This window comes from Hyperolius riggenbachi, chromosome 10 (assembly GCF_040937935.1).
Source record: "Hyperolius riggenbachi isolate aHypRig1 chromosome 10, aHypRig1.pri, whole genome shotgun sequence".
Taxonomy (NCBI): domain Eukaryota; kingdom Metazoa; phylum Chordata; class Amphibia; order Anura; family Hyperoliidae; genus Hyperolius; species Hyperolius riggenbachi.
The window spans coordinates 139,443,633-139,469,229 of NC_090655.1; the positions used below are offsets into that span (position 1 = coordinate 139,443,633).

Genomic DNA, 25,597 nt, shown 5'->3' on the forward strand with positions numbered 1-25,597 from the left:
TATAAAGGCAGGATAACATCAGAATGTTTTGCTTACATTCCTGAAGTCTAGCAAAGCAGTCTGGGAATCTTGCTGCTGAAAGTTTCTTCAGTCACAGAGCCCTGCCTGCATCAAGTTTGCTTGAGTGTCAGAGGTGCTGCTATTTAAAGCCTTCCGTCTAGTGTGCTAGCTATACAAGTGGTTAGTTAGGGCAGGAGCTTCCAAGTCACAGGACAAAACTGGGCCGTATTCCCAGCCACACAGAGGGTGGGAATTCAGTAGGAAGGAAGGCCTGTTTGTTAAATGACCTGTATGCAGCAATGCAGTAGTCCGGGTTGTGACACAATGTTTCCCTTGTGTGGCTCTTGTGTTTGGGTAAGTAGCTGATGTCATTCACATGGAAAAGCTGTGTAAAAGTTTACTGATGCCGCCCTCCTTACTTCACTCTGCTGCGTCTAGCACACAGAAGTTTTCTGCTAGACAATGTGTACTTTTCCTGGTGTTTCCTCAGCTTGCATTTTCCTTGGCTTACAGAAGGTGAAAATTCAAGGCTTGTTTGGGTTTTGCTTTGCTTTTCAGGATATACTTAGAACTGATTAGCGACATGGTAGATTTTCTTTCCTAACAAGAACGCTGTTAAAACAGACCAGCCCTCTGTCTAGAATTCCTGCTTGCTGAAATCACATTCTCAGTAGAACAGTGTAACTTTGTGTTAGAGCTGCCCGATAAGTATGTGCGCTACATGGAGCCTGTTAATGCTGGTTGTTTGTAGAAGGAAGGGATATTTTTCTTGTTTTTGGCACCAGGTTTGGCTTTTTCAATCATCGAGCGGTGCTGATATATAGTTCTTGAAATGGCTACTATGATCTACTTATGCTGTAATTTCTCATAGTAAATCATACAGGGATTCTCTTCCTGGCTCTAACCAGACTCGTGTAACCTTTCAGAGCTGAATTATTACACTATATTGTGTGTGAAAATGGAATGTTATGAGTGCCACAAGTGTAATGAATATACTTTTCATAATCTGTAGGTGAGAGTGAAAATATGAGCCGCTTCGACAGATCTGAGCGAAGTCTGAGGCAACAACCACTGTTTTGGAAGAGGAATCCTCCCCGTCTTAATGGACAAGAGCAATACCACTTAAGCAATCCTGAAAACTACCACAATGGCAGGTATGACAAAGACTGTATCCAGCAATGGGCTACTTCTATGTGGAGAAATAAACACACTTGAAAATGGTGGGTGTTTTTTACGTGAGAGGTGTATGGCAGCTGACATATTATTTCATTCTAAACAATGCTAATTGCCTGGCTGTCTGGCTGATCTTCTACTTTTAGCCTTATGCTGGGAATACCCGAGTTTTCCTGGCAGATTTACTTTCCGATTTTCTGATCGATTTTACAGTCATTTCTCTGAGTGAGAAAACAATCAGAAAAACAATCTAAATCAGATCGGATCTGTTGGAAATTATCTATCGAGCCATCTACAGTATCCAACGAAAAAACTCATGATGTATTCCGACCCTGAACAAGCATGTAGATTGAGGTTTCTGACAAAAATCTGATTAGATAAGCTGCAAGCTTGTTTCAGGTGTGTGATTCAGACACTACTGCCACCAGAGGAAATACATATGGCAGCCTCCATATCCCTGTCACTTCAGGTATGCTTTAATCTAATTGGGCGTTGGTTGAATTTCCTATGAGTACATACACAGAAGTACTCCGGTTTCTGTGGACAGCACCATGATATTTATTAAAGGCTTTCTTAATCAGTGGACTGTTTCATAAATAGCAGGAAAAGTAACAAATGCCCCATGTAAGAAATATATGAACAGCACTTGTATATGAAACTCTTCACTGCAGCTAATATCAAGAGTGCTGTTCCCCCACTAGCACTGTATAAACACCTAGAGAAATAAATGTATAACATCTATATAGTATTAAGAATTAAGGTTACAATCAGACTGAGTAACCAGGATTATTCCTACAAAATACTTCATGATCATTTAATCAAAAATTACTGCATTAATGTACATATGTTATATATAAAATAACATCTACTGACCTAACACCCCTATATGAGGGTAAAGCAGAGGTTTAAACTACATTAAATTTGCCCATTAAAGGGACCCTGAACAGTCAATAAGAATTAACTTGGTACTTACCTGGGACTTCCTCTAGCCCACCGTAGGCCGCGAGGTCCCCCGGTGTCCTCCTGGCTCCTCTCCCAGTCTTGCTGGCAGCTCTGTTACCGGCGACTTTTGGGCTGAAGGTTGGCTGTACACTTCCTGGTCATCACGCGCCAGCATGACAGTCTCGCACATGCACGATTTTCTAACTCTGAACCGCGCATGCGCAGGACTGTCACGCTGGTTGGCGTGATGACACAGAGGGTCCCCCCAAGGGGGAATTTACCTTGGGAGGGGGAAGGCTTTGCATCCTAGTGAGGCTTCCCCATCCTCTTCAGCCTCGGGGATCCAGTGCTGGCAGCCCAAAAATCCGCGGACAAGTTGTTGGCGGTGCGCGCAGGTGCAGTAGAGGCTGCAGTGCGCAGCAATATTTTCAATCTGCGCTCCTAGGTAGGCACAGTCCAAGCTTCCCCCCAGGCTTAAGTGGAAATAGCTGAGCCCAATCGGGTCTGCCCGATTTGGCTCAACTATTTCTGCCGGAGGAGAAGCTTGTATGGCGCTTGCGCAGGATCGCAGCACAATGGTATATTGGTTGCCACCCTCGCCTTGCAGCGCTGGGGTCACAGGTTCCGATTCCAGATATGGCACTATCTGCGAGGAGTTTGTATGTTCTCCCCATGTCTGCTTGGGCTTCCTCTGGGCACTCCGGCTTCCCTCCCACATCCCAAAAACATACAGTTAAATGGCTTCCTCCTCAAATTGGCCCTATACTGTGATACATATACTACACAATTCATTTAACTGTAAGACTATTTTCTTATAGTTAAATAAATTGTGTAGTATATCTATCACAGTATAGGGCCATGTATAGTACATGTATCACAGTATAGGGCCAATTCCACAGCACTGTGGGATATGTCGGCACTATATAAATACTAAATAACAATAATAGTAAATATAGATGTGTGTGCCGTTCAGGAGCTACCAATGCTGGATCCATGAGGCTGAAGAGGAAGGGGGAAGCCTCATTAGGATGCGGAGGCTTCCCCCTCCTGAGGTAAGTTCCCCCCTGGGGCTCTTTTTCTCTCTACAGGTTTACTTTAGGAAATATATTGGGATATAGTCCAAGATAAATTTACCCACCAGCTTCTCTGTTTTCATTCAGTATGATTGGAAAAATCTGACTGAAAATATGATTGTTCACTAAAAATTGTACCATTAAATCCGTTAATGTGCTCCTTTACTATTTTGATTTCTGAATCGAATGATCACAAAACTACACTTCTATGAATATAACAAAAGGAGAACAGAGGCGCCAGCAGGGTAAAAGTGGATAACCTCTTTAAAATTTGCTTGGAGGAAGCGGTGGACTTCCCTCCATAAAGCAGCCACGAAAGACTGTCTGTATAATAGTAATCACATTTATTATATAGTACCCCAAAAATGCAACGCGTTTCGCAGGCCACGCCTGGCAATAAACGTGGGGACAAACAGAATTTCAGCAGTAGCAGGAGTAGTGCCTACTGAGTATACTGTTCTGGCTAATTATCTTTACTATATTTATGCTGAACATACTACACTATACTGGGCTCTCGGCTTATCTAACTTTATTTCTATGAATATAATATCAATTGGACATGGTTCCACTAGATGGATATAAGATATAGATCCACACTAGTATTCTCCTTTTAAGTGCAGTGCAGCTCATAACACGCAGTAGCACTTCAAAACTCATCTAAATCTCTGCTTTATATTCATACATAGGCTCTCCAACAAGCTGGACATGAGAGCAGCATTCAATATGATTGTATAACACATTATAATACATAGATTGGGTCAGTGTCACGTTCACCACCTCCATCTCACCAGAGCTCCTTGTAGGTTATTATTGTTTTAGTCCATTTCCCGTATGGTATAGTGCTCCCCTAAGCTCCGGCCAATTGGCCTGTACAATGGAGAAGCCACTAGGGTTTTCAGAATACAGTAGTATCGATTGTGAATATTGACATTGCTGAATTTACTTTTGAAAGCACTTACACCATGGCACTATTCTTTCTTTAAACTTAAATCAATCTTTAGTCTATTAATATGCTGTAGTAAGGTTGAACATAAGTAAACGGTGTTGCAGGACAGTATTTCCAAAACCTGACTTTAAATCCAATCAACAGGGCAAGCTTCTCCTATACCCAGCAACATTTATTGTTTGGGGGTTAATTAGTACCTCACAAGGGTGACTAATTAAGTGTATAGATATCTACAAAGTGTGCAACATTGGTGGGACTTAAGGTGGCCACACACCATACAGTTTTTTAAATATCTGTTCAATTTAGGAATTGCAATCAATTTTTCTGACTGATTGTTAAATTTTCAAAAATATGACCAAATAACCACACAGATATGTTCAATCTTTCCCCAATTATGATAAAAATGATTGGAAACTCTGACAAAATTGCTAGGGTGTGTATATTAATAAATTGACAATCTAATACACACCATACAATCTTTAGAAAGATTGAAGAAAAATATCTGACATTCCGGATCGATAAAAATCGAAGAAAGCGGGAAATTCGTTTTGTTTTTTTTCCGGGAGAACCGAATGTTTTTATCGAATTGCCGTAAAATCGGATCATTTTATTGTATCTTGTGTGGCCACCTTTAGGCTCCCTGCAGATTGCAATTTCTGATTTTCCCTGGATGCTATCAAAAGAAAAATGCAGGAAAAATGCAGCATGCAGTACCGATTAAAAATCGGAATTGCATGTAGTGTGCAAAAGGCTTTACTGTGACTCTATAATGAGGGTAAAGTTCCTAAAGTAAGAACAGTTGAAAGCAGCACTATGTTGTTGTCCATGTTCTCACTCTTGTTTATTTAGTGGAGTATAGATATTCTCCAGTTAATGAACAAGATAGGGAACTATACTTTCGCTCCTATAGTAAGTCAGAACATTGTGCCCCCGTATCTCCACTGTCCCCCTCTGGGCCATTTCTGTCCCTCTGTGACTTGTGTCCCCCTGTGCCCTCCTCAAATCCTGCTTAATCCAGTGCACTCCCTCTTTCCCCTGTTTGTGAGCATGCACACAATTTATGCTGGTGCGTGCATGGTGCACATGGATGTATTTTGTTACCTTCCTTGTGTGATTGGTTTGATGCACTGTCTGTCCCAAAAGAGCTCCTGATCCTTGGATTGATGCACTGTGCTTGCATGTTTCCGCTATTAATGTTACAGGGCCAGAATTAGGGCGCATACCAACACTGGGGGACTTCTGGGTAGGTGTATGTAACTATGCAAAAGAATGTATTCTTTTGTAACAAAAACCCTGGCTTTCAACCTAGCTGTAGCAATGGTTCCTGGATGATTGATTCGGATGAAAGCATTTGCATAAGCATTTACATGCTACTGTGCAAAGGGTCAGTTGACTTTTCTGTGCCACCAGTGTCCCCCTCTGTGCCCCTTGTGCCTCCTCCTGTCCTTCTGTGCTTCTTCTTGTCATCCTGTGTCCCCTCTGGGCCTTCTTCTGTCCTTCTGTGCCCCCTGTGTGCCTCCTCTTTCTACCCTGTGCTTCCTACTGTCATCCTATGCCTCCTCCTGTTCTCCTGTGCCTTCTTCTGTCCTGTGGCCTTTTGTACCCATCCTGCTGCCATTAGGGCCCCTCTCACCGCCGACGCTTTGCCAGGAAGCTCTCTACGAACTACTTTTATTCCCCAAACTCACATTTCTTGCTAAGCCACCTGTAAGAAATGTCATCAGAGCTCAACCTGAGAGTAGTGGCTGTATGTGCTCCTCCAGGCCTCCAATGTGACAACCATCACAACTGCCTTCCCTTCTCTCCAGGAGTGAATGGACTGTTATGGGAAAGGTGGGTAGAACTGATGTCCCAATCTGGGCAGAAAGAGGTCGAAAGCAGCCACCACATGCAGGTCAAGCTGACTGTTGAATTTGTATAGTTTTTCAAACAGAGGAATAGTGCATTATAATAAAGAGGTTCAGAACCTAAATGACACTGATTGTCAGTACAACGATAGCAAGGCTGTGCCTATTTTAGTAACTTTGCCCTTACTACAGGGTCACTTTAAGGACAGGCTTTGGAGTCACTGCTATTCCAGCATGATCACATGTTCAGTTGTGTCGTACTGAAACCCAGGCATTTCCCTGGTCCAGTGACTAGCTAGACCTAACTTCCTAGTGTATTAGTAAGTCTGATTGCTAGGCATAGTGGCCTGGAACTTTGGACAGGTAATTGACATAATTGTTTTATATATATATATATAGCAGCTTCCTGAGGTTGGATTTGGACTCTTGACAGAAATGAGAACTGATTCAGTGTTCTAAATAAAACATTCCTAATGTTGCAACAGCAACATTATTGCTACATTGACATGGGCGTGACATTCATTATTCCAATGCATCTGCCTTAATTAGAAGTCCTTTTTGTAAACATTAACCCCTTTTGTTGTAATCTCTATAATCTGTTTCATGCCACACTTACGTGAACTGTCTATTGGGTTAACGACAGCATTTCTATGCAGCAGTGCTATTTTTATCTTATTGATTTTGTACACCTGCTTTATCAGTATGGTTGTTCCTGTTGATCTCAGTGTGGAAGAATAACCTTGAACAGAAGATAAAGTGCTCTCCAAAGCTTCCATTTTTTATGTAAACTCAGGGGGAAACCTTGGTGTTGGAGTGACTCATGGTGCAGAAGGCAGTCTTTTGATCACGGCAGAGTTAATCATTTATGGGAAAGTCAACTTTTGTTGAGTAAAAAAAATCATTGTTTTCAGTTTGGTCCTCTATATTGCAAATATTAATGTCAAACGGTTTTCAGTTTGATTATCTTGTTTTTATGTGCATGCTAAACCTAAACATTCCATAGTGCTTATTCTATTACAAACCGGTAGATAGGCGTGTCAGTTTGCTGTCTGTCACTGGATTAGTTCTTGTGCTGAAAATGTGTAACAAAGTCTTCTGCCCTGTGCGGCTAATTATTCCTGCTGTAAGGCGGTAGTTTCTAGAAAGTCTGATATTAACTCTGCTACTAACGGAGTACAGAGAGTACTGTGGTTATCCAGTAAGGAACCATAATTTGAGATTACAGTGTTCAGAGCCCTATTGATCGTGGCACTGATGGAAGAGGGGTGGCTCTTTCCTCGGGCCCAGAATCTTAGTGACTACTTGTAGTCACCAGAATACCCCGCAGGAGATAGTGGCCTGCTATCCCTAGCGTGTAGCAGGCTGCTTTGCTCCAAGTGACCACCATCCCGGGTTTATCCTCACCAATTACAAAAAAGAAAGGCAGAATCCGAAATAAAAATAAGCTAATGACATAAACAGTTGTGTTTATAGCTCCAAAGCTAAAAAATTTTTTATTGGATTACATTATTTCATACAGTTGGTTTAAATCCTAATGTACCATGTTTTACCATAGTTTACTGCATCAGGCACTATGTCATACTTCACTTCAGGTACCTTTTTTAAATAGACTGACTGATAGGGTACCTGGAGCAAGGCTGGGGCCTAGACTGACAAATAGGACAGTTTTAATTAGCATGCCAGGGTGACTGACTTGATAAACAGGGCAGAGTATCTGTACAAAGCTGGGGGGTCCATACTGGCAGGTAAGCAGGGACTGGGAACAATGGAACAGCGTGACTGACACATTGGACCTGTATGATTAAACATCACTGAGTGCTGTTTAGTCATTGTTTAAGTATCCCTGGCTTTAGCACCAATGCTGTGGCTACAGACCTACTCCACCCCTCTCCCTGTCAACCTGCACCTTGCATTTGCTCCCAGAAACCCCGCTGAAAGAAGTTGCTGGGCGACGTCGTCCATTCCCCATCCTGGGGACACTGTGGGTTAAAGACTGTCGGGTGAGAGGATGTTCCGGATCCCAGACGTGGAGAATTTCCATTTCAATAAATGTATTCTGTATCATTAATTGCTCTGTTGATGACTGAACAATGCTTCCACTTCGCTGGTTAATTGCCAGTATAAATCAAAGAGGCTCTCCATCCTTTTCATTGTTTTATGGAATTGGTTATTATTTTTCTTGATTAATATCTCTATTATTAAATGTTCTGTCTTTCCTCAAAAAGCTAGAGACAAATTAAACGCAGTATCTTCTCTTGCACCAGTTACTGTTAAACTGCAACTCTGCTATCAAATAGATATGAAATTATTATTATTAATATAAGCATTATTTAGTATTTTTATACCAGTAGCACCAACATCTTCTGCAGTGCTGTACAGTGTATTATGTCGTGTCACTTAAAGAGAACCTGTACTGAGTAAAAATATTTAAAATAAACACATGAGGTAACTTCAAATGAACGTTACATAGTTACCTTGCCATCAGTTCCTCTCAGAAGCTCACCATTTTCTTCTGACAATAATCCCTTCCAGTTCTGACAATATTTTGTCAGATCTGAAATATATCAGTTGCTGTCAGTAAAATATCAGTTGCTGTCAGTTATAGCTGAGAGGAAAACTGATGTACCAGGTAATGTCCATGTTTCCCTATGGCTCAAGTGGTCGATGTTACAGTTTAACTGTGTGCTGACCAGAAAGCTGTTGTGGGTAATGGCCATTTTCAAAATGGAGGACGGAAAATTCCCTTGATCACAGTGAACAAACAGGACGCAGGAGAGGATAAAGACACTGAGGAGTAGACTACATGGAAGGTAAGTATGACTTATTTTAAGTTTCAGTTCAGGTTTTCTTTAAAGGACAACTGTAGCGAAAGGTATATGGAGGCTGACATGTTTATTTCCTTCTAAACAATACCAGTTGCCTGGCTGTTCTGCAGATCTATTTGGCTGCAGAAGTGTCTGAATCACATCAGGAGCAAGCATGCAGCTAATCTTGTCAGTTCTCACAATACTGGGTTCTAGTCTCAAAACTTCTCATACATGACTTATGTATCACCTAATTAGTAAAAATAACCTTTCTACACATTTACAAGCAAAATAATCACTCAAAGGAAGTGGTTCCTGATTAAAGAGACACTGAAGCGGAAAAAAAATTATGATATTATGATTTGTATGTGTAGTACAGCTAAGAAATAAAACATTAAGATCAGATACATCAGTCTAATTGTTTCCAGTACAGGAGGAGTTAAGAAACTCCAGTTGTTATCTCTATGCAAAAAAGCAATTAAGCTCTGTGACTTTCAAAGTCCTGGAGAGAGCTGTTATCTGACTTTTATTATCTCAAGTGTTATTGAACTATTTACTTTTTCTCTGCTAGAGGAGAGGTCATTAGTTCACAGACTGCTCTGAAAGAATCATTTTGAATGCTGAGTGTTGTGTAATCTGCACATATTAGAGAATGATGCAATGTTAGAAAAAACACTATATACCTGAAAATAAAAATATGAGAATATTTTCTTTGCTGCTAAACTTCTAGTAATTATTCATAGTACACAACCAATTCACTATATCATATTTTTTTTTTCGCTTCAGTGTCTCTTTAACTTCATTTCAATATTACTTTTCTTACCTTAATTATATTATATTTTTTCTCTTTGAGAGCTTTAAAATGTAACATAGATAAGGTGGAAACAGATTAAAACAGGTGTGACAATCCAGCCCAGCGATCCCGTCGAGATCTGCTCCCGTTAGTGTACGCAGGAAGTACGGGCGCAGATGGACAACGAGACCGGTTGCTGGATCGTCAGAGGGAAGAAGAAAGAAAAGGCGACAGAGCGTGCCAATCCCGTCTAATCTGCTCCCGTTAGCATACGCAGGAAGTACGGTGAACAGACTGACAATAAAGATTGGTCGCGCAGCTGCCGACAATATGTAATGGGACAATCACTCACCAATCCCGTCTTACTAGGCCACTGTTGCCATGCAGGTCTCATGCACTAGAGACTGCTGGAGGCAAATTCACTGTGTGCATAGTAAACAGTTAAGATTGGTTGGAGGTGCCCATACATGTACAATTCTGATTGTATATACAATCGGTAAACTAAAAATATCGATTTCGCGCTGGAAATCGGGTAAGTACACTGCCACCACTCTCTCAGTTCAGGGAGGAAAGAGACTCCCGCAGTCACAATACGGTAGCCAGCCCAATCACGTTCAACACGTTTCAATCACCGTTCGGGGAATAGCCACTTCCGACGGCTTAAAGACTGTGAGCAATGTGACGTTAAAGAAAGGTTACTGGGTCCCTTTATGCTGCAATCTCGAATTGTGTTTACAATTGAGAAACGAAAGTTATCGATTTCGCACAGGAAATCTGGTACTAGCTAATCCTAGAAGGAAGAAACGGTTATTTACAACCTAGCTAGCAAATCAACCATTTATAAGCAAATCATAAAACAATGCGGTAGTATGACTGACTCTTCAGAGGGCAGATTCGTTATAGCAGCAATCAGATGACCAGAAAAGGCACAAGACTGAACGATAAAATCGTTAGTTTATTTCTAAACTACATACACACAGCTTATTTTAGAACAGATTGATTGACAGAGAGAAGAGAGGAAAAGAGAACAGAATGTCTGAATATACAGTTCAAATACCGTTATTGGTAGTCCATGCGGCAATCGCAAGTCTTTGGCGAAAGTCCCAAAATGGCGGTTGCCATGCGGCCAACAGGCCTTTGTTAGAAAGTTCAAAGATGGAGGTTTTGGCCCGTGTCCTTGCGGGCTGCCAGGATGTTACTAGGCATCAGATTGAAGGTAAAGGACGCAGAGCTTTCTGGGCTCTCTGTGGTTATAGCCCCCACTCCAGCAAGGAGGGGTTAGGGGGCGTGGATCACACACCTCTTTGCAGCAGGAGGTCTCTGCCCCTCTCATAGAGGCAAGAATTTACCTGAATCATGATAAGTATGCTCATCTGCAAACCGTACAAGTTGTGTTAAATCTAATAACATTTTTAGGTTTGTCAGAATTTATCAAGAACGTTGATACCAAACTTGGGGGGTTTAGAGTGAATGGTGACCCCAAAATGCGTATCTCTGCTTTGGCAGGGCTTACCTTGAATTCAGAAATATCCAATCGTGTGGTTGGTTCCGAATTTCAGAATAAGCGGGTTCTAAAGGCCGTTGCCTATTTGGGAAGTCATCTTTATGATAAAAGATGGATTTCATATTTGTGAGGTCACAGATAGGTTTCCTACTAGTCACTGAGAAAGCCAGCTGTAGTCTCTAAGTGGCTTCTACAGGATGTTAGCAGGACCTCCTGTGGCTGCTCTTTTCATGTACGGAGCTGAGAAGCCACCAAGTCTGGGTTAGGCAGTGGAGGTGTGAGATTTCCCTCTTTCTGCCTGGTTGGGGGTCCCTGAATGCTGGCAGAGAATCTTTTCACAGGAGGCTAATTAACTGACCATGAAAAGATTTCTCCAGCCCTTTGGCGAAGGGAAAAAAAGTGTATTTAAACCAAAAACTGTCAGTTTGGTTGGTTTGCGAAGAACTGGCATTCGTAACTCCATGACGCATTCGATATGCCATATCGACGGCGTCACAACAGGTAAAAAAGAATTGTCAATCAAGCCCAATGTCAGAAACACCTGATCTGCTGCATGCTTGTTCAGGGGCTATGGGTAAAAGTATTAGAGGCAGAAGATCAGCAGGACAGCGAGACAACTGGCATTGCTTAAAAGGAAAACAAATATGGCAGCCTCCATATCCCTCTCGCTACATTTGTCCTTTAACTGTCTCTCAGAGGGGCTAACAATCTAAACCCTACCATAGTCATATTATTATTATTTATTAGATTTATATAGCGCCAACATATTACGCAGCGCAGTATAATAAATAGGATTACAGACAATGATAACAGGGGTGACAGAACAATACAGGTAATAGCAAAAAGATACACAACACAATGCAGACAGTAGTACAATGCCAGATCATAAACTGGATTGGTAGTGGTAACAAGTTCCAAATTCTGGGTAAAGTGCACACAGTTATGTATGATACACAAGGGGATAGGGCCCTGCCAAAGGCTTACAATCTAGACGGAGGGGTTGGTGACACAAAAGGAGGGGGTGCAGCAAGAAGTTATTGGCAGAAAGGATTAGGGCAGTGTTGAGTTTATGTAGGCCTCCTTGAAGAAGTGAGTTTTGAGTGCTTTTTTGAAGGTGTTGAAGGTGGGAGCGAGCCTGATGGGCAGTGGGAGAGAGTTCCACAGGATGGGGGCAGCTCTAGTGAAGTCCTGCAGTCATGCATGGGAGTGTGAGATACGTGGGGTGGTTAAGAGGAGGTTGTTGGAGGAGCGAAGTGGGCGGTATGTACTATGTCGTGTAGTGTATGTATCATAGTGTAGGAACAATTTAGGGGGAAGCCAATTAACTTATTTGTATTGGGGATCTGCGAGGAAACCAGTGTGTCCAGAGGAAACCCACACAGACACGGGGAGAACATACAAACTCCGTGCAGATATTGTTCTGGCTGTGATTCGAACCGAGGAACCTGCGCTGCAAGGTGAGAGTGCTAAACCACTATACCATGCACAATTTGTTGTGTAATTTAAATTCGGGAAAATAGACAATAATTGTATGAAGGGAAAATGCAGAATCCTTAACCTCCTTAGCGGTATTCACATGTTCAGCTAGGGGTGGAAAAAACATACCAGGAGCTGTATCTCCGAGCTGAACTCTAGATAGTCACCAGGAGGGAACTGCAGAGTACAGCGCGCAACAGGCGGTTTAACTCCCCTCCTGGGGGATCCAGACATCAGCCACCATTCTTCTTTCTCTCTTTTGAGACTCTGCTTCCCCCAGTGAGATCACTGTCTGTCGTCATGATGACAGCTGGCAATCTCATCATAGTGTTACAGCGCCACTCAGGACGGAGGGAAAACTGCAGTGCAGGATCCCAGGGAGGTGAGTGAATGCTGAGCTGCTGAAGATCTCCCTAGCAGCATGATTTATTTCCGGGTTTTAGGGTCTGAAAGGGTGCAAAAAAATTGCACCGTTTTTTGACCCTAAAATTCGGAAAGAATCAGACCGCCAAGGGGGTTAAAGGAAACCTGAAGTGAACATTAACTGATAAAATAAAAACTCAGATATAGTAAACATTCAGGTATAACGTCCAGGTCCCAGCCAGGCACCATTATATATGGTAGTAAAGCCTGATATGGTAAACACTGATATAATAGAACTTCTGTTATAGTAAACCTGTTTTTTGGCCCCTGTAGTATACTGTATCCAGCCATGGCGGAAAGTGGGCGGGTGCATGCGTCATACGTCAGTCAGAGACCCATGAGCTGTGGTCCATGGCCAGGCTGGCAGCAAATGGTGGCCTGCTCGCTATCTGTGCACTACTCTGGGCCTGCATGGATTACCTCAAAAAGGCTAGCCAGTGAGACCTATGCTTCCTGTATTCCTGTATCATTGCTGAGGCAATTGCCTGTCATCTGTGTCTTGCTTGTGCATGGCTACAACCCTACAACATCATCCAGGCTGCACAGAAATGTGGACAGAGGAGCACATTTTACATACTGTTCCTGCATTAACTGGTGAGATCTTTGCTTCCTGTGCTGTTGTGTGATACTTGCTTGCAAATCCCTTCATATTGAGCATTGTATATTGTGATCTAGCTTGAACATTGACTTTGCTCCCTTGTTGAAGCATTGAAAAGAAAAAAGGACTCCCAATTATTGGCTGAATTAAGATACAGTACTACTGTATACTTTGTGCGTGAGAGTGACAATTTCTGATATAGTAAACTTCTGATATAGTAAAACACTTTCCCTGGTCCCTTGGCATTTACTATAAAGGGATTCTACTGTATATGGTTGTAATTATTCCTGGAACTCCATAGATATTTTGTGCTTTAACAGGTTCAGTCAATGTGGTGTTCATTTTAAATGTTCAATGTTACCATGGTCTGTGTTTCCTCTTCTTATGAGTTTAATGAGGATATTTTATGTATTACTCAAATTGCACATGCAGTTGAATGCAAAATCTTGTTTTTTCAGGGGTTCCTCTTGCCTTGAGTCTCCAACGGATAAGAAAGACTGTTTTGGGAGTCCCTATTGTAGCCCACTGTCACCACGGTCACCACAAATGTTGGGCCTGCAAGAAAACACTGTTATGCTGGATGAAATGACTCTCCGACACATGGTTCAGGACTGTACCACTGTAAAGACTCAGCTTTTAAAGTTGAAACGTATGTTGCAGCAGGTGAGTCATTTTTAAGGTATTTTTAACAGCTTTAGGGCTGGTTCAGACGGACGTTTGCAGAGCGTTTACTGCCAGCGTTCGGGGCTTGGCGTTAAACGCTCCCATTCAAGTGAATGGGAGCGTTTGTACCAAGCTTTTACGCGCGTTTGCACAAACGCGGCGTTCGGGTCCCGATTTTCACTGGCGTTCAAGGAGCCCCTGGAAGCTACATGTTGCTTCCAGGGGCGGTTAACCGCGACGGGTAATGTCCCCCTAGGGGAAGAAAAAACGCGACCGCATTCGAACGCAATGCGAACGCTGCTGAAAGCCTGAACGCATTGCCGCCGCAACGCCATCGAAAGCGACGCCTCCAAACGTCCGTCTGAACCAGCCCTTAGAAATCTCTCCATTGTGTCAGATAGTGAAAACAAGGCATTTCTGAGCTTCAGCACTCCCTGTTATCTGCCTGTTGTCTACAGGTAGTAGGCATGCCCACTGTTATGTCATATTGAATGCAGAAACTGAAAAATTGTCATGTGGGGCACAGCAGCAAAGCCAGCCTTTGCAAAAACCATCTGGCTTCCTGTCTGCACTAATGAAGACCTTCAGGGGCTCAGGATTGCATCATGTTCACAATCTGACACAAGGATACTGCTAATTTGATTTTTACAGACCTAAAAGGAACCTGAAGCGAGTACAATTATTTAAAATAAACACATGATGTAACTGCAAATTAATATTACATACTAACCTCACCGTCAGTTCCTCTCAGAATCTCACCATTTTTTCTTACAGTGATCCCTTCCAGTTCTGACAATATTTTGTCAAAACTGAAACATACCAGTTGCTATCGGTTACAACTGAATGTGCAAGGCAATGTCCATGTTTCCATATGGCTCAAGTGGGTGAATTTACAGTTTAACAGTGTGCTTACCAGGTAGCTGTTAGGGGGTAATGGCCATTTTTAAAATGGAGGACGGAGAATTCTATTGATCACAGTGGAAAAACAGAGCGGGGAAAGGAGAAAGATTGAGGAGTAGACTACACAGAAGGTATATATGACCTGTGTATGGTTATTTTGACTTTTTATTTTCTGTTCAGGTTCTCTTTAAAGAGGAACTCCAGTGAGAAGAATGTAAAAAAAAAAAGTGCTTAATTTTTACAATAATCCTATACAATAAAACCTAACTGTCCCTGTGTCATCCACTTTCCCTGTCTGTCGTGGCCGCATGTGCGCAGTACAGAAAGCTGTTGGGACGGGAGGTGAGACCAGGGAGCAGGGCGGCCGTGTGCGCGCGGCGGGCAGGCAGGTGCGTGCGCACGGCGGGCACGCACGGTTAAATCACTACCTAGAGCCCGTTTTTAAACAGGCTTAGGTAGCCTAGTTATGTATAAATGATTTAGTCAGTGTTTGGCTCATTGTAAAATATTTCCTTTCCCTGATTTACATTCTGAAATTTATCATGTGTTGACATTTTAACTGCTTGCAGGTAATGTCACTGGAAGTAGATGCTGCTTGCTTTTGTGGCAGTTGGAAACAGCTGTTATTTCCCACAGTGCAACAAGGTTTCCACAGTGTGATGTCAGGACCTCAGAGCTGTGAGGTGCTGACATCACACTGGGAGGGGTTTCACCACAAAATCAGCCATACAGAGCCCCCTGATGATCTGTTCGAGAAAAGGAAAAGATTTCTCATAGGAAAGGGGGTATCGGCTACTGATTGGGATGAAGTTCAATTCTTGGTTATGGTTTCTCTTTAAGTCAGATATCTTTGATGTTTCTTTTTAAGTTTTGCATAAGGTAATAAACTGTGCAGACACTGTGGCTGAACCTGAAAGCTTTACAGTATGAGTACATGTGGCCCCTACTTACAAACAACCTCATAGAATGTAACCTGTTTGTAAGCTGAATTTCTTTGTAAGTTGAGTCCTGTGTTATTCATAGTGAAACATGGATAAACTACATACTTTTGGTCAAATAGAAAAAACAATGTTTTTAGGCTTTTTTTCAATGTACTTTTTATTTGTATTTGTTTTAAAGTACTTACAATAATTTATACAATACTGTAACATGTAACAGCAAAAATATGTAATAACAAAAACAGAGGTGTATATTTTGTGCACAGAGACGGCTTTGTTTTTAATGTGAAAAATTGTAACTCGAGTCATTTAGTAAGTAGGGGACTGCCTGCATTACGAAGGTACTTTCATGAACCTTTCCATGAACCTTATGGTATCTGTATAAGGAGTATGTCAGACAACTAATAACCTATTTCATTGGTTTTATTTGAATTTGAAAAGTAGCTAATCGTCATTCAGGTCTTTTCCACAGCTTCTAATGGCGTACATAGAATAAATGTGTGCGAGAATTGGGGCACCATGTAATACCAATAGTAGAATATCTGTTATGTTTTCAGTATTCTGCTATCACCTTGACTAACCTAACTCTCACACTAACCTTCCCCCACCTACATAACCCTAACCTACACCTGAAGAGGGGTTCAGCTAAATAATGCTTGTTACTTACCCTGCTGCTACCTCTGCCGATATCCTGTACTTCCGGGCCCTCGGCTCCCAGATTATTCTACTAGTGCTTGGCTATAAGGCATATGACTCTTGTTCCAACCAGTTAGGCCAAAGGGCACTCGGCTGTACCATAGCAGAGAGCCCATTTCCGCGACCATGCCATTATCTGAAGCCAGAGTTCACCTGTACAATAGCTGTCTCCAGTCACTGCTACATTTACCTCCGTAAGCTGGAATTTGGCTATTTAATAACCAAAGTCCAGCACCTCATGCCCAAATTACCTTGTTGGCGCCACAAATGCCACTAATTACATCGTGGGTTACGACAGTGCCAATATCACTAGGTGCACCATGCGCCCAAATACCTCACTTTGCTTCTGAGGATACTGAACTGCAATCTATAACCAGGTTTCAACCCAAACTCATTATCAAGGCAAAAGAGTATTTTTAGGCTGGTTTCACAGTGGGACGTTACAGGTGCACATTAGAGCAGCCTGTAACGCACCCCACCGCACAGCAATGAAAAATCAATGGGCTGTTCACAGTGCCCATGTTGTGTTACATTGTAACACTGCGCCATTAGACAACGTACTGCATGCAGTACTTTATAAGCGGCAGAGCCGCGTTAGACTGCTTGCACATGCTCAGTAATGTTGGGGAGGAGCGGAGAGCGGCCAGGCACATGGCTAATTAATATTCACTGTACTCATTGACGTGCAGTGTTTACTTCCTGGAGCGGCCGCTCTGTGCGGCGATCGGCCGGGCGGGACCACGTGATGCAGCATGCGTCCAAGAGTACGCATCACGGCATCACAGACGCCAGGCAGCACAACGCGGCTCACTCTGACGTCCACATTAGAGAGCACCAGGCGTTGCGTTAGGGGCACGTTATGCGACCATAACGTCCCCAAAAACGCAACGTCCTACTGTGAAACCAGCCTTAGGAACTATCCACAGTAGTAGGATCTGCTATTTCAATGGATGATTGGTAGTAAACAGAGGTTGGCAATGGAGGGTTTGACAGAGCATGTTCTAACAACTGGCAGATATTTCTCTCAGACAATATTGCAGAAGGTGCTTAGAAAGGCAGAGCTTAGTACTGGAAGCTTTTTCAGGGGGTGATCTGTGAGAACATGATGGCAGAAATTAGCAAAGGAAGCTCTGGTCCAATGTGCTCAATATACAAGCAGATGTCAGCAATGGAAGTTCTGTGATCAAGGCAACAAGTAGTGGATGACCATATAACATCTGTCAGAATGGCGGGATATGGTCAGGTAACTGACAAAGGTCAGCAAAGGAACAGTTGGCAGAGCATAGTCAAGTAAAGGCACGTACACACGCCAGATTTTTTTAAACTACGGGTTGTCAGACCCGCCTTTGGGCGGTCATTCTAATGACAGTTTGCATGTGAGTACAGGCTGTCGTCAGGCTGATGAAGCTGGTTTTGACTGATCCGCTCGGCTGCCTTTAACAGGCAGATGTTGACAATGGAGGATCTGGCAGAACATGGTCAATCGGGCAGAGATTGACAATAGAAAATAAAGCAAGTCCATGGTAAATTACCAGAAGAGAAAATGTATACTGAGCCGAGCAAACTGCAGTCAAACAGAACAGCTAGTACTGAACATCATCCAGCATAGGCCTTTTATGTGCTGCACAAAGCTCAGGCCTGTATGTGATAACTGAGTGTGGCCAGTAGTTCTGCTCTTACACAAGCATAATCACACCACAGTAAAATATACAGTTGGCGTTTACATGTCTCCAAACAGTGACTGTCACTATAGCAGCAAAGAAACAAAACTCACCATGCCTAGAAAATCATAACTGACTACAGTCCAAACTCAAACTGTAATCTAGCAATAACCCTAAGGCCACATACACACATCAGACCATAGTCTTTGGAAAATGAAAGATCACAGACCAATCTTACCACCCTTCCTGTAGTATAAGAGCCATACTCTACACAGTCTTTTCTATGGAGCTGAACTCCCCATCAGGAAAAAATCTTTGCAAGATGCTGCACACACAGATGCTGTACAGACACAAAAGATCAGTAGCTGCAAAAGATCTATCTGTTCCTGCCAAAATTCCATTCCTGCAAATTGCAATGATAGTCTATGAGATCTGCAGATCATCATACACACATGATTTAACTGACATTCATCTGCAGATCTGAAAATCCATCCTGGTGGATCTGATCTGCAGATGAATGTCAGTTAAATCATGTGTGTATGATGATCTGCAGATCTCATAGACTATCATTGCAATTTGCAGGAATGGATTTTTGGCAGGAACAGATAGATCTTTTGCAGCTACTGATCTTTTGTGTCTGTACAGCATCTGTGTGTGCAGCATCTTGCAAAGATTTTTTCTGATGGGGAGTTTAGCTCCATAGAAAAGACTGTAAAGGTATGGCTCTCATACTACATGAAGGGTGGTAAGATTGGTCTGTGATCTTTCATTTTCCAAAGACTATAGTCTGATGTGTGTATGTGGCCTTAGACTGCCAACTGATTTTGAATAAATCATTGAATAAATAAAACATTATTAAATGTCTTGCCCAAATATACATGTAACAAAATCTACACTCGTCAGTAGGATCATATTTAGGTGCAAATACATTTAATATGATTGAGAATTATGCTAATATTAATACAGAATTATGCAAATTATTTTGAAAAGCATATCTTGCAGTGAAAGCATTTGATTGGTCAATTTATAAGCTGCGTATATTTGCAGTAACATTTGAATAATTCAGTATAAACTTGGAATTATTTGTATATTTCAAGTAAAGACGAATGTCATCACTGAGACAACACTTTGCACTTAAATGCCTTTTAGATGTCCTGGCACAGGAATATGGGGAAACAAAAACATCAATAGACGTGGCAGGATTGCAGCCAATCGACTACTAGCCACTATAGAGGCGGTCCCCTACTTACAAACCGGTTCCTTCCCAGTAGACTGTTTGTTAGTTGAATTTGTTTGTAAGTTTAATCCTGTGTTATACATAGTGAAACATGGATAAATGATTTAATTTTAGACAACTCTAAATTTGGACATATAGCATAAACAGTCTTTTTTGATTGTTGTCAGTGTGCTTTTAATGTGTTTTAAACAACTTACAACAGTGTATACAATATTGTGAATTGTAACAACAAAAATATGTAATAACAAAAACAATACTGTATATTTCGTACATGGAGACAACATTGTGTCTCCGAAGCATTGTAATTGGTTTGTAAGCAGGGGACTATCTGTAGTCTATTTCTTATTATTTGCCATCATGTTACCGAAATGTCAGCTATTTGGGGGTTGGTGTTATGCTGGGTACACACTATGAGATTTTATGGTAGATTTACTGTCAGATCGATTATTTCCAACATGTCCGATTTGCTTTCCGTTCGATTTCCGAGCATTTTCCGATCGGAAAGCAAATCGGACATGTTGGAAATAATCGATCTGACAGTAAATCAACCATAAAATCTCATAGGGCTTGATTCACTAACCGTCACTAAGTGAAGTGGGGACCCCTGCTCTAACACTTTCACATCACAACTGCATTTTTTTTGTACGTCTTCTACCTAACTTAAGTCCATGGTTTTCCTGCAGTTTTATTTGCCTTTGCCCTCTGCAGCATTCACTGGCAAACTTAGTGAACCGCAGTGGATTTGACTGTTGAAGTGCAGCCTTAGTTTATAAATAGTATATAGATTTAGATTTTATCTAATGCTAGTAAATGGAAGCTTTTCTCCATAAGCTGAATTATTGTGTTATAATATAGCTATGTAACAGTATATGTATGTTTTGTTATATAGGAAGATGATCCAGAGTCTCCAGTGCTAGATCTACAGCTGTTTCTTCCCTCTGCACCTGAGCCGAGAGATACAGTGACAGTTCTCAAGGTAATTTTCTTAGCTGGAGTACAGTATAACAGGGTGCTGTCTTACAGACTTAATATTAAGTTACATTAATGTCTCGCCGCCATTTTTTTTTCTTTAGACTGAAGACCTGCTTAGTGAGATCCAGCAGCTGAAAGAGGAATCCAGGAAGAAAGATGATATGATTAAACAGTTACAAGAACAACTGGTGAGTAGCATTGATTGCGTTGTTATAGATCTGCCCATTACATTTGTGCGGAAGTTGCATCTTGCTTATTTGAGAACTTTGTTGGCTTATCTACAGTAAATACGTAATGTTCTTCTAATGCTGCTAGTGCTGAGCAATTAAATGCTGTAGAAAATGCCCCACCGCAAGTGATGCACCTCCAGCAACACTAAATAATGTCCTGTTGTACAATATAATTGCAGGCCTTGAAATATTGGTTTTGAGCAAAGATTCAGCACATCCTGTACAGAACCCCACTCCAGCTATTTCATCAACACCAGAGCCTTAAATAGCCACTCATCCTGTTGGCTCTACACTGTTAAAGCTCCAGTGCAGACGTAGTATTTACATTTTTAGCACGGGGGAAAAATAATATACACACACACACACACACACACACACACACACACACACACACACACACACACACACACACACACACACACACACACACACACACACACACACACACACACACACACACACACACACACACACACCTATGAAGAAATGCTGCACGTGTTGCTGCAAGTCCTCTTATGTTTGATACAATCAGGTAGCAGGTTCGGAGTGGCACCCCTTTCCAACAGTTGGGTGTGTAACCAGAGTGCTAAGCAGCATCACCCCTCAAATCAAGACAAGTCCAAAGTAGGTTAGCACACCATGTCTTACTGCTGAAGAAACTTAATTCTCCATGAGTCAACAGAAATTGACAGTTGTTTTGGGGCCACGGAGGGCCCCGTACATCAGAATTTAATTCCTTCTGCATTAAAGTGGACCTGAACTCTTGCACAGGACAAAAGGAAAACATAGAGAAATGCACCCTGTATGTATTTAGAGAGTTTAACCTGTTTAATTCCCCATCATTTGTGTCTAATCACAAGTTGTAATTTGATCTCTCCTCTGTGTCACATGACTGCCATGGCAGAGATGGCAGATAAGCTCATGTGAAAGCACAGGATGTTAACAATATGTCTGCTTCGATGAATCAGGACGAAGAAACAGTGCAGATTTATTTTAGGATTTGCATCAGCTGTACCAAATGTGTTTTGTTGAAAGATTATTATGCTGTTGCTATATTTTAGAGCAGAGAGGATATTCTGAGTTGAGGTCCGCTTTATGAGATGTTATGCTAAACTTCTTTGGACTTGCCAGTGTTCGATACTGTGGCATGCTCTCAAATCTCTGAGAGGCTGCTTTATACTGCTTTGGATTTCTTGTACCTGCCGGTAGAGTGACACTTTATGGTATATGAGGGTTGTCTGGAAAGTAATAGCTATTATCAGTTAATGGATGGGTGCATGGATTAGCTGCTAATAGCGGCTTATTTTGCAATTATATATGTTTGTATATGCTATCTATGTCTCCCCTACTTTTAACTTGTGCTTGGTATTTGTTTAATTAGGATATTTTATTGTCTTATACAATTTGTACTTCAACTGTTTCATCCCATTAGAGGTGTGCACATAATAGTCCTCTCCCCCACTTCTTTGGGCAAGTGGATCCGAGATGAACTTTTACTCATTGCATAATTGTGTTCCTTTCCTATAGTTTATAGGGCATTCCTCAAGCCAAATACTTTTGTTTTTGTTTTAATACTCTAATTCCCTATAAACTAAATAAGCCCCACCCTCAGTTTTCAGAGAGCCTTGGCAGTAGCAAGGACTCATGGGAGCTCAGTCTGGGCAGGAGGAGTGGGAGGAATTACTAGCCAGAGATTTCAGAGGCAGAGGGGAGGAGGAGGGGGGGATAAGGTTTTTTTCAGTCTGAGTGCTGATGGTGCAGATAAGCCTGCCTCTGTGTAACAACATGGCTGCTGTCATTGTACCACAGGAAGAAATAATCATATTCTATTAAAGCTGTATGCAGATAGTTTGCTGTTTAAACCATCTAAACTGTACAGAAGCTATATAGACAAGTTACTTGTTATAGTTAGTTTTTCATCTCGGATCCGCTTTAAACTGAAGCCTGTGTGAAGACCTCTCTTGATCTTTTGCAGCTTTTATAGATCCCACACTGGTCAGCACTTGTGGCAGCCTATGTATTGTAGCACTATGATGCTCTGCAAAGATTGTCTGAACACAATGTTAGTTTTGTGTCTCCTCCTCCTTACACTAGATCCATTGCTCTGCATTCGGACAGAACTAGCAGTGGACTCAAAACAGACGGCTTAAGGCAACCATACACTGGTCAATTATGCCACCAGATCGACCAGCAGATAGATCCCTCTGTGATCGAATCTGATCAAAGAGGGATCTATTGGCTGCCTACACTGCAAACCGATTTTGAATCAATTTCACTATGCAACCAATTCACAATCTGTGGAGCTGACGCCCCCCAACCCCGCCCCCCGCATACATTACCTGATCCGGCCGGCGCGAGTCCCCTGGTCTCCGCTGTCTCTACTCCGCTCTGGGCTCCAGCTTTACTTTACTTCCTGTCAGGGGAAGTTTAAACAGTAGAGGTCGCTCTACTGTTTAAACTTCCCCCAACAGGAAGTAAGTGAAGCCAGCCGGAGCCCAGCACGGAGAAGGGTCAGCGGGGACATGCGCTGGTGGAACAGGTAATGTATTGTGCTAGCGTTGGTTGTCGGACATTTGAACTCCGCTATCGATGCACTCCTGACCCGTCAGCGATCGAGTGAAAATCCGCTCGGACAGATCGACGGGATCGATCATTTTGGGGCGGAAATCGGTAGAACGGTCAGCGTTTGCGCATCAATTTCACAGCAGATTCGATCACAGTGATCAAATCTGCTGTCTATCGGTGGTAAATCAGGCAAGTGTATGGCCACCTTTAATGCCTGAATGTTTTTGGCAAATGAATGTGTATCCTCTAGCACCATGTCTATTGTGTTTCCACAATTGGCAATCCAAACAAGGTTGTTTTTTGTTTTTTTCCCCTGGGACAGTTGTCATTCATCTGAGGAATGTCATACCTCTGCTCTGGATTTGAAGTGGATCCTGCAACAGTCCCTGGAGCTGTACAGCGCATCATGTGATACGGATCCATGACTGGTCCAGCATAGATGGTCAGTGAGATAAGAGTAATTCTGGTTAGCATGACTATTTAATGAAAATTGTATGCAACTTGGGATCGGGCCAATCAAGAGCAAGAAGTGCACTTCATTGGTCCAGTACCAAGCTGCATACAATTTGTCTTAAATTTGCATGCACGATGGAATAATTTGCATCTCACTGATCATCTCTGACTACCGCTACATTTGTTAAAATACATGAATAGCACTGGGTGACATTGCTGAATATTCGCTCTTGAATGGTTTTGTTTAAAGGGAACTTTTTCATTTAAAAAATACCAGTTGCCTGGCAGCCCTGCTGATCTGTTTGGCTGCTTTAGTGTCTGAATCACGCCTGAAATAAACATGTAATCACAAAAATGCCAGAAACCTCTGATCTGCATGCTTGCTGAGGTTCTATGGCCCACATCCCTGGCGGTAACTGGTATTGCTTAAAAGGAAATAAGTATGGCAGCCTCCATATCCCTTTCACTTTAGGTGTCCTTGAAGTCAGAAAAGTGAGTGTGTCCTCCACTCCCTTTTTTATCGTTTTATTAATGATTCTATTAATGACAGTTTGATATGCATATGCTAGGCAAATAGGTTTATGGAGATCACATCCGAGTGTGCCAAGCGTAGATTTGACGCCTTGCTGTGTGTTTATTGCCTGAAGAAGCGGGATTTGACCTGCGAAACGTGTTGCGACTGGTCTTAGGAGTATACGAATAAATTATTTACAACTTTACTCGACAGCCTTTTTGTCTGATAGAAATCACCAGAAATCCGCTCACACTTCCCTGGGACAGTGCTGGAACCGGGACAGGCCAATCCAACGAGACAAGAGCAAAGAAAGGGTGTCCGCACAATGTCCCTTGCATCAGGTTCCTTTATTATGGACGTATCCACACCAAAACACACATCATGTAGCTGACATGTTTCGAACCAAACGGTTCTTACTCATGGTTCGAAACATGTCAGCTACATGATGTGTGTTTTGGTGTGGATACGTCCATAATAAAGGAGCCTTTTTGTCTGTTTTGGGTAGGCTGGTCCACCACCGCCTCCCAAACGGTTTAAATGTTTTTAGTGATTTTTATCCTTCTGGTGCCTCTGTACATCTCTACACATCCGAGCACCCGTTCTGCTCTATAGGCTCCATGTTAACGTGGGGTCTCCTGAATATATATATATATATATAAGGTGTTGTCCTCCCACTACCCTATCATTCCTGAGTCTGTTATGTGAGTGTTCAAAGTTATAGCAACGGCAAATGTCAAAATGAGAATTTTTGGCTCTTTCTATCCATGTTTCAGAAAACAAGATGTAAATGTCAGAAAGAACCACCAGAGGCCAAGGTAGAAAAGGCAAAGCAGCATGAGAAATATACTCAGACCACATGGAGGCGGAGTTCTGTGAGTAATGTGTGTCTGTATGTGAGAGCAATACTAGCAGTGCCTCAATCTGCAGTACTATAACATGTCACTCAGGAACTCCTAACCATATCAGTTCTATTCCATTCTTTTCTTTTTTCCTTTTTAGTGAATATATTTGGATAAAAATTGTCATTAGTGCTTCTATACTGCACAGTGCAGTGAAATTATCACACCCTGCCCAGAAAGGCAGATGTTTCACTGTGCCTTCAGTAAGGGAGACAACAGTGGCAACAGATAGTGTGTGTGCTGCATGTTATATCTTAGATATACTGTTTGTGGCTTCACAGACCATGCAC

At 42.1% G+C, this 25,597-nt stretch overlaps 1 protein-coding gene across 7 annotated transcripts in view; it reads left to right on the forward strand.

Annotated features, from left to right (window-relative positions):
- The window catches only part of CCSER2 (coiled-coil serine rich protein 2), a 410,112-nt gene that overhangs the window by 134,315 nt on the left and 250,200 nt on the right, over positions 1 to 25,597 (forward strand). For 6 of the 7 annotated variants that reach the window (XM_068258342.1, XM_068258338.1, XM_068258341.1 and 3 more), the window contains exons 6-10: positions 1,013 to 1,154; positions 14,038 to 14,242; positions 20,564 to 20,650; positions 20,748 to 20,834; positions 25,182 to 25,280. In XM_068258342.1, coding sequence (XP_068114443.1) covers positions 1,013 to 1,154; positions 14,038 to 14,242; positions 20,564 to 20,650; positions 20,748 to 20,834; positions 25,182 to 25,280 — 620 coding nt within the window. The remainder of the gene's footprint in view (positions 1 to 1,012; positions 1,155 to 14,037; positions 14,243 to 20,563; positions 20,651 to 20,747; positions 20,835 to 25,181; positions 25,281 to 25,597) is intronic. The other variant, XM_068258337.1, reaches the window with a different exon arrangement.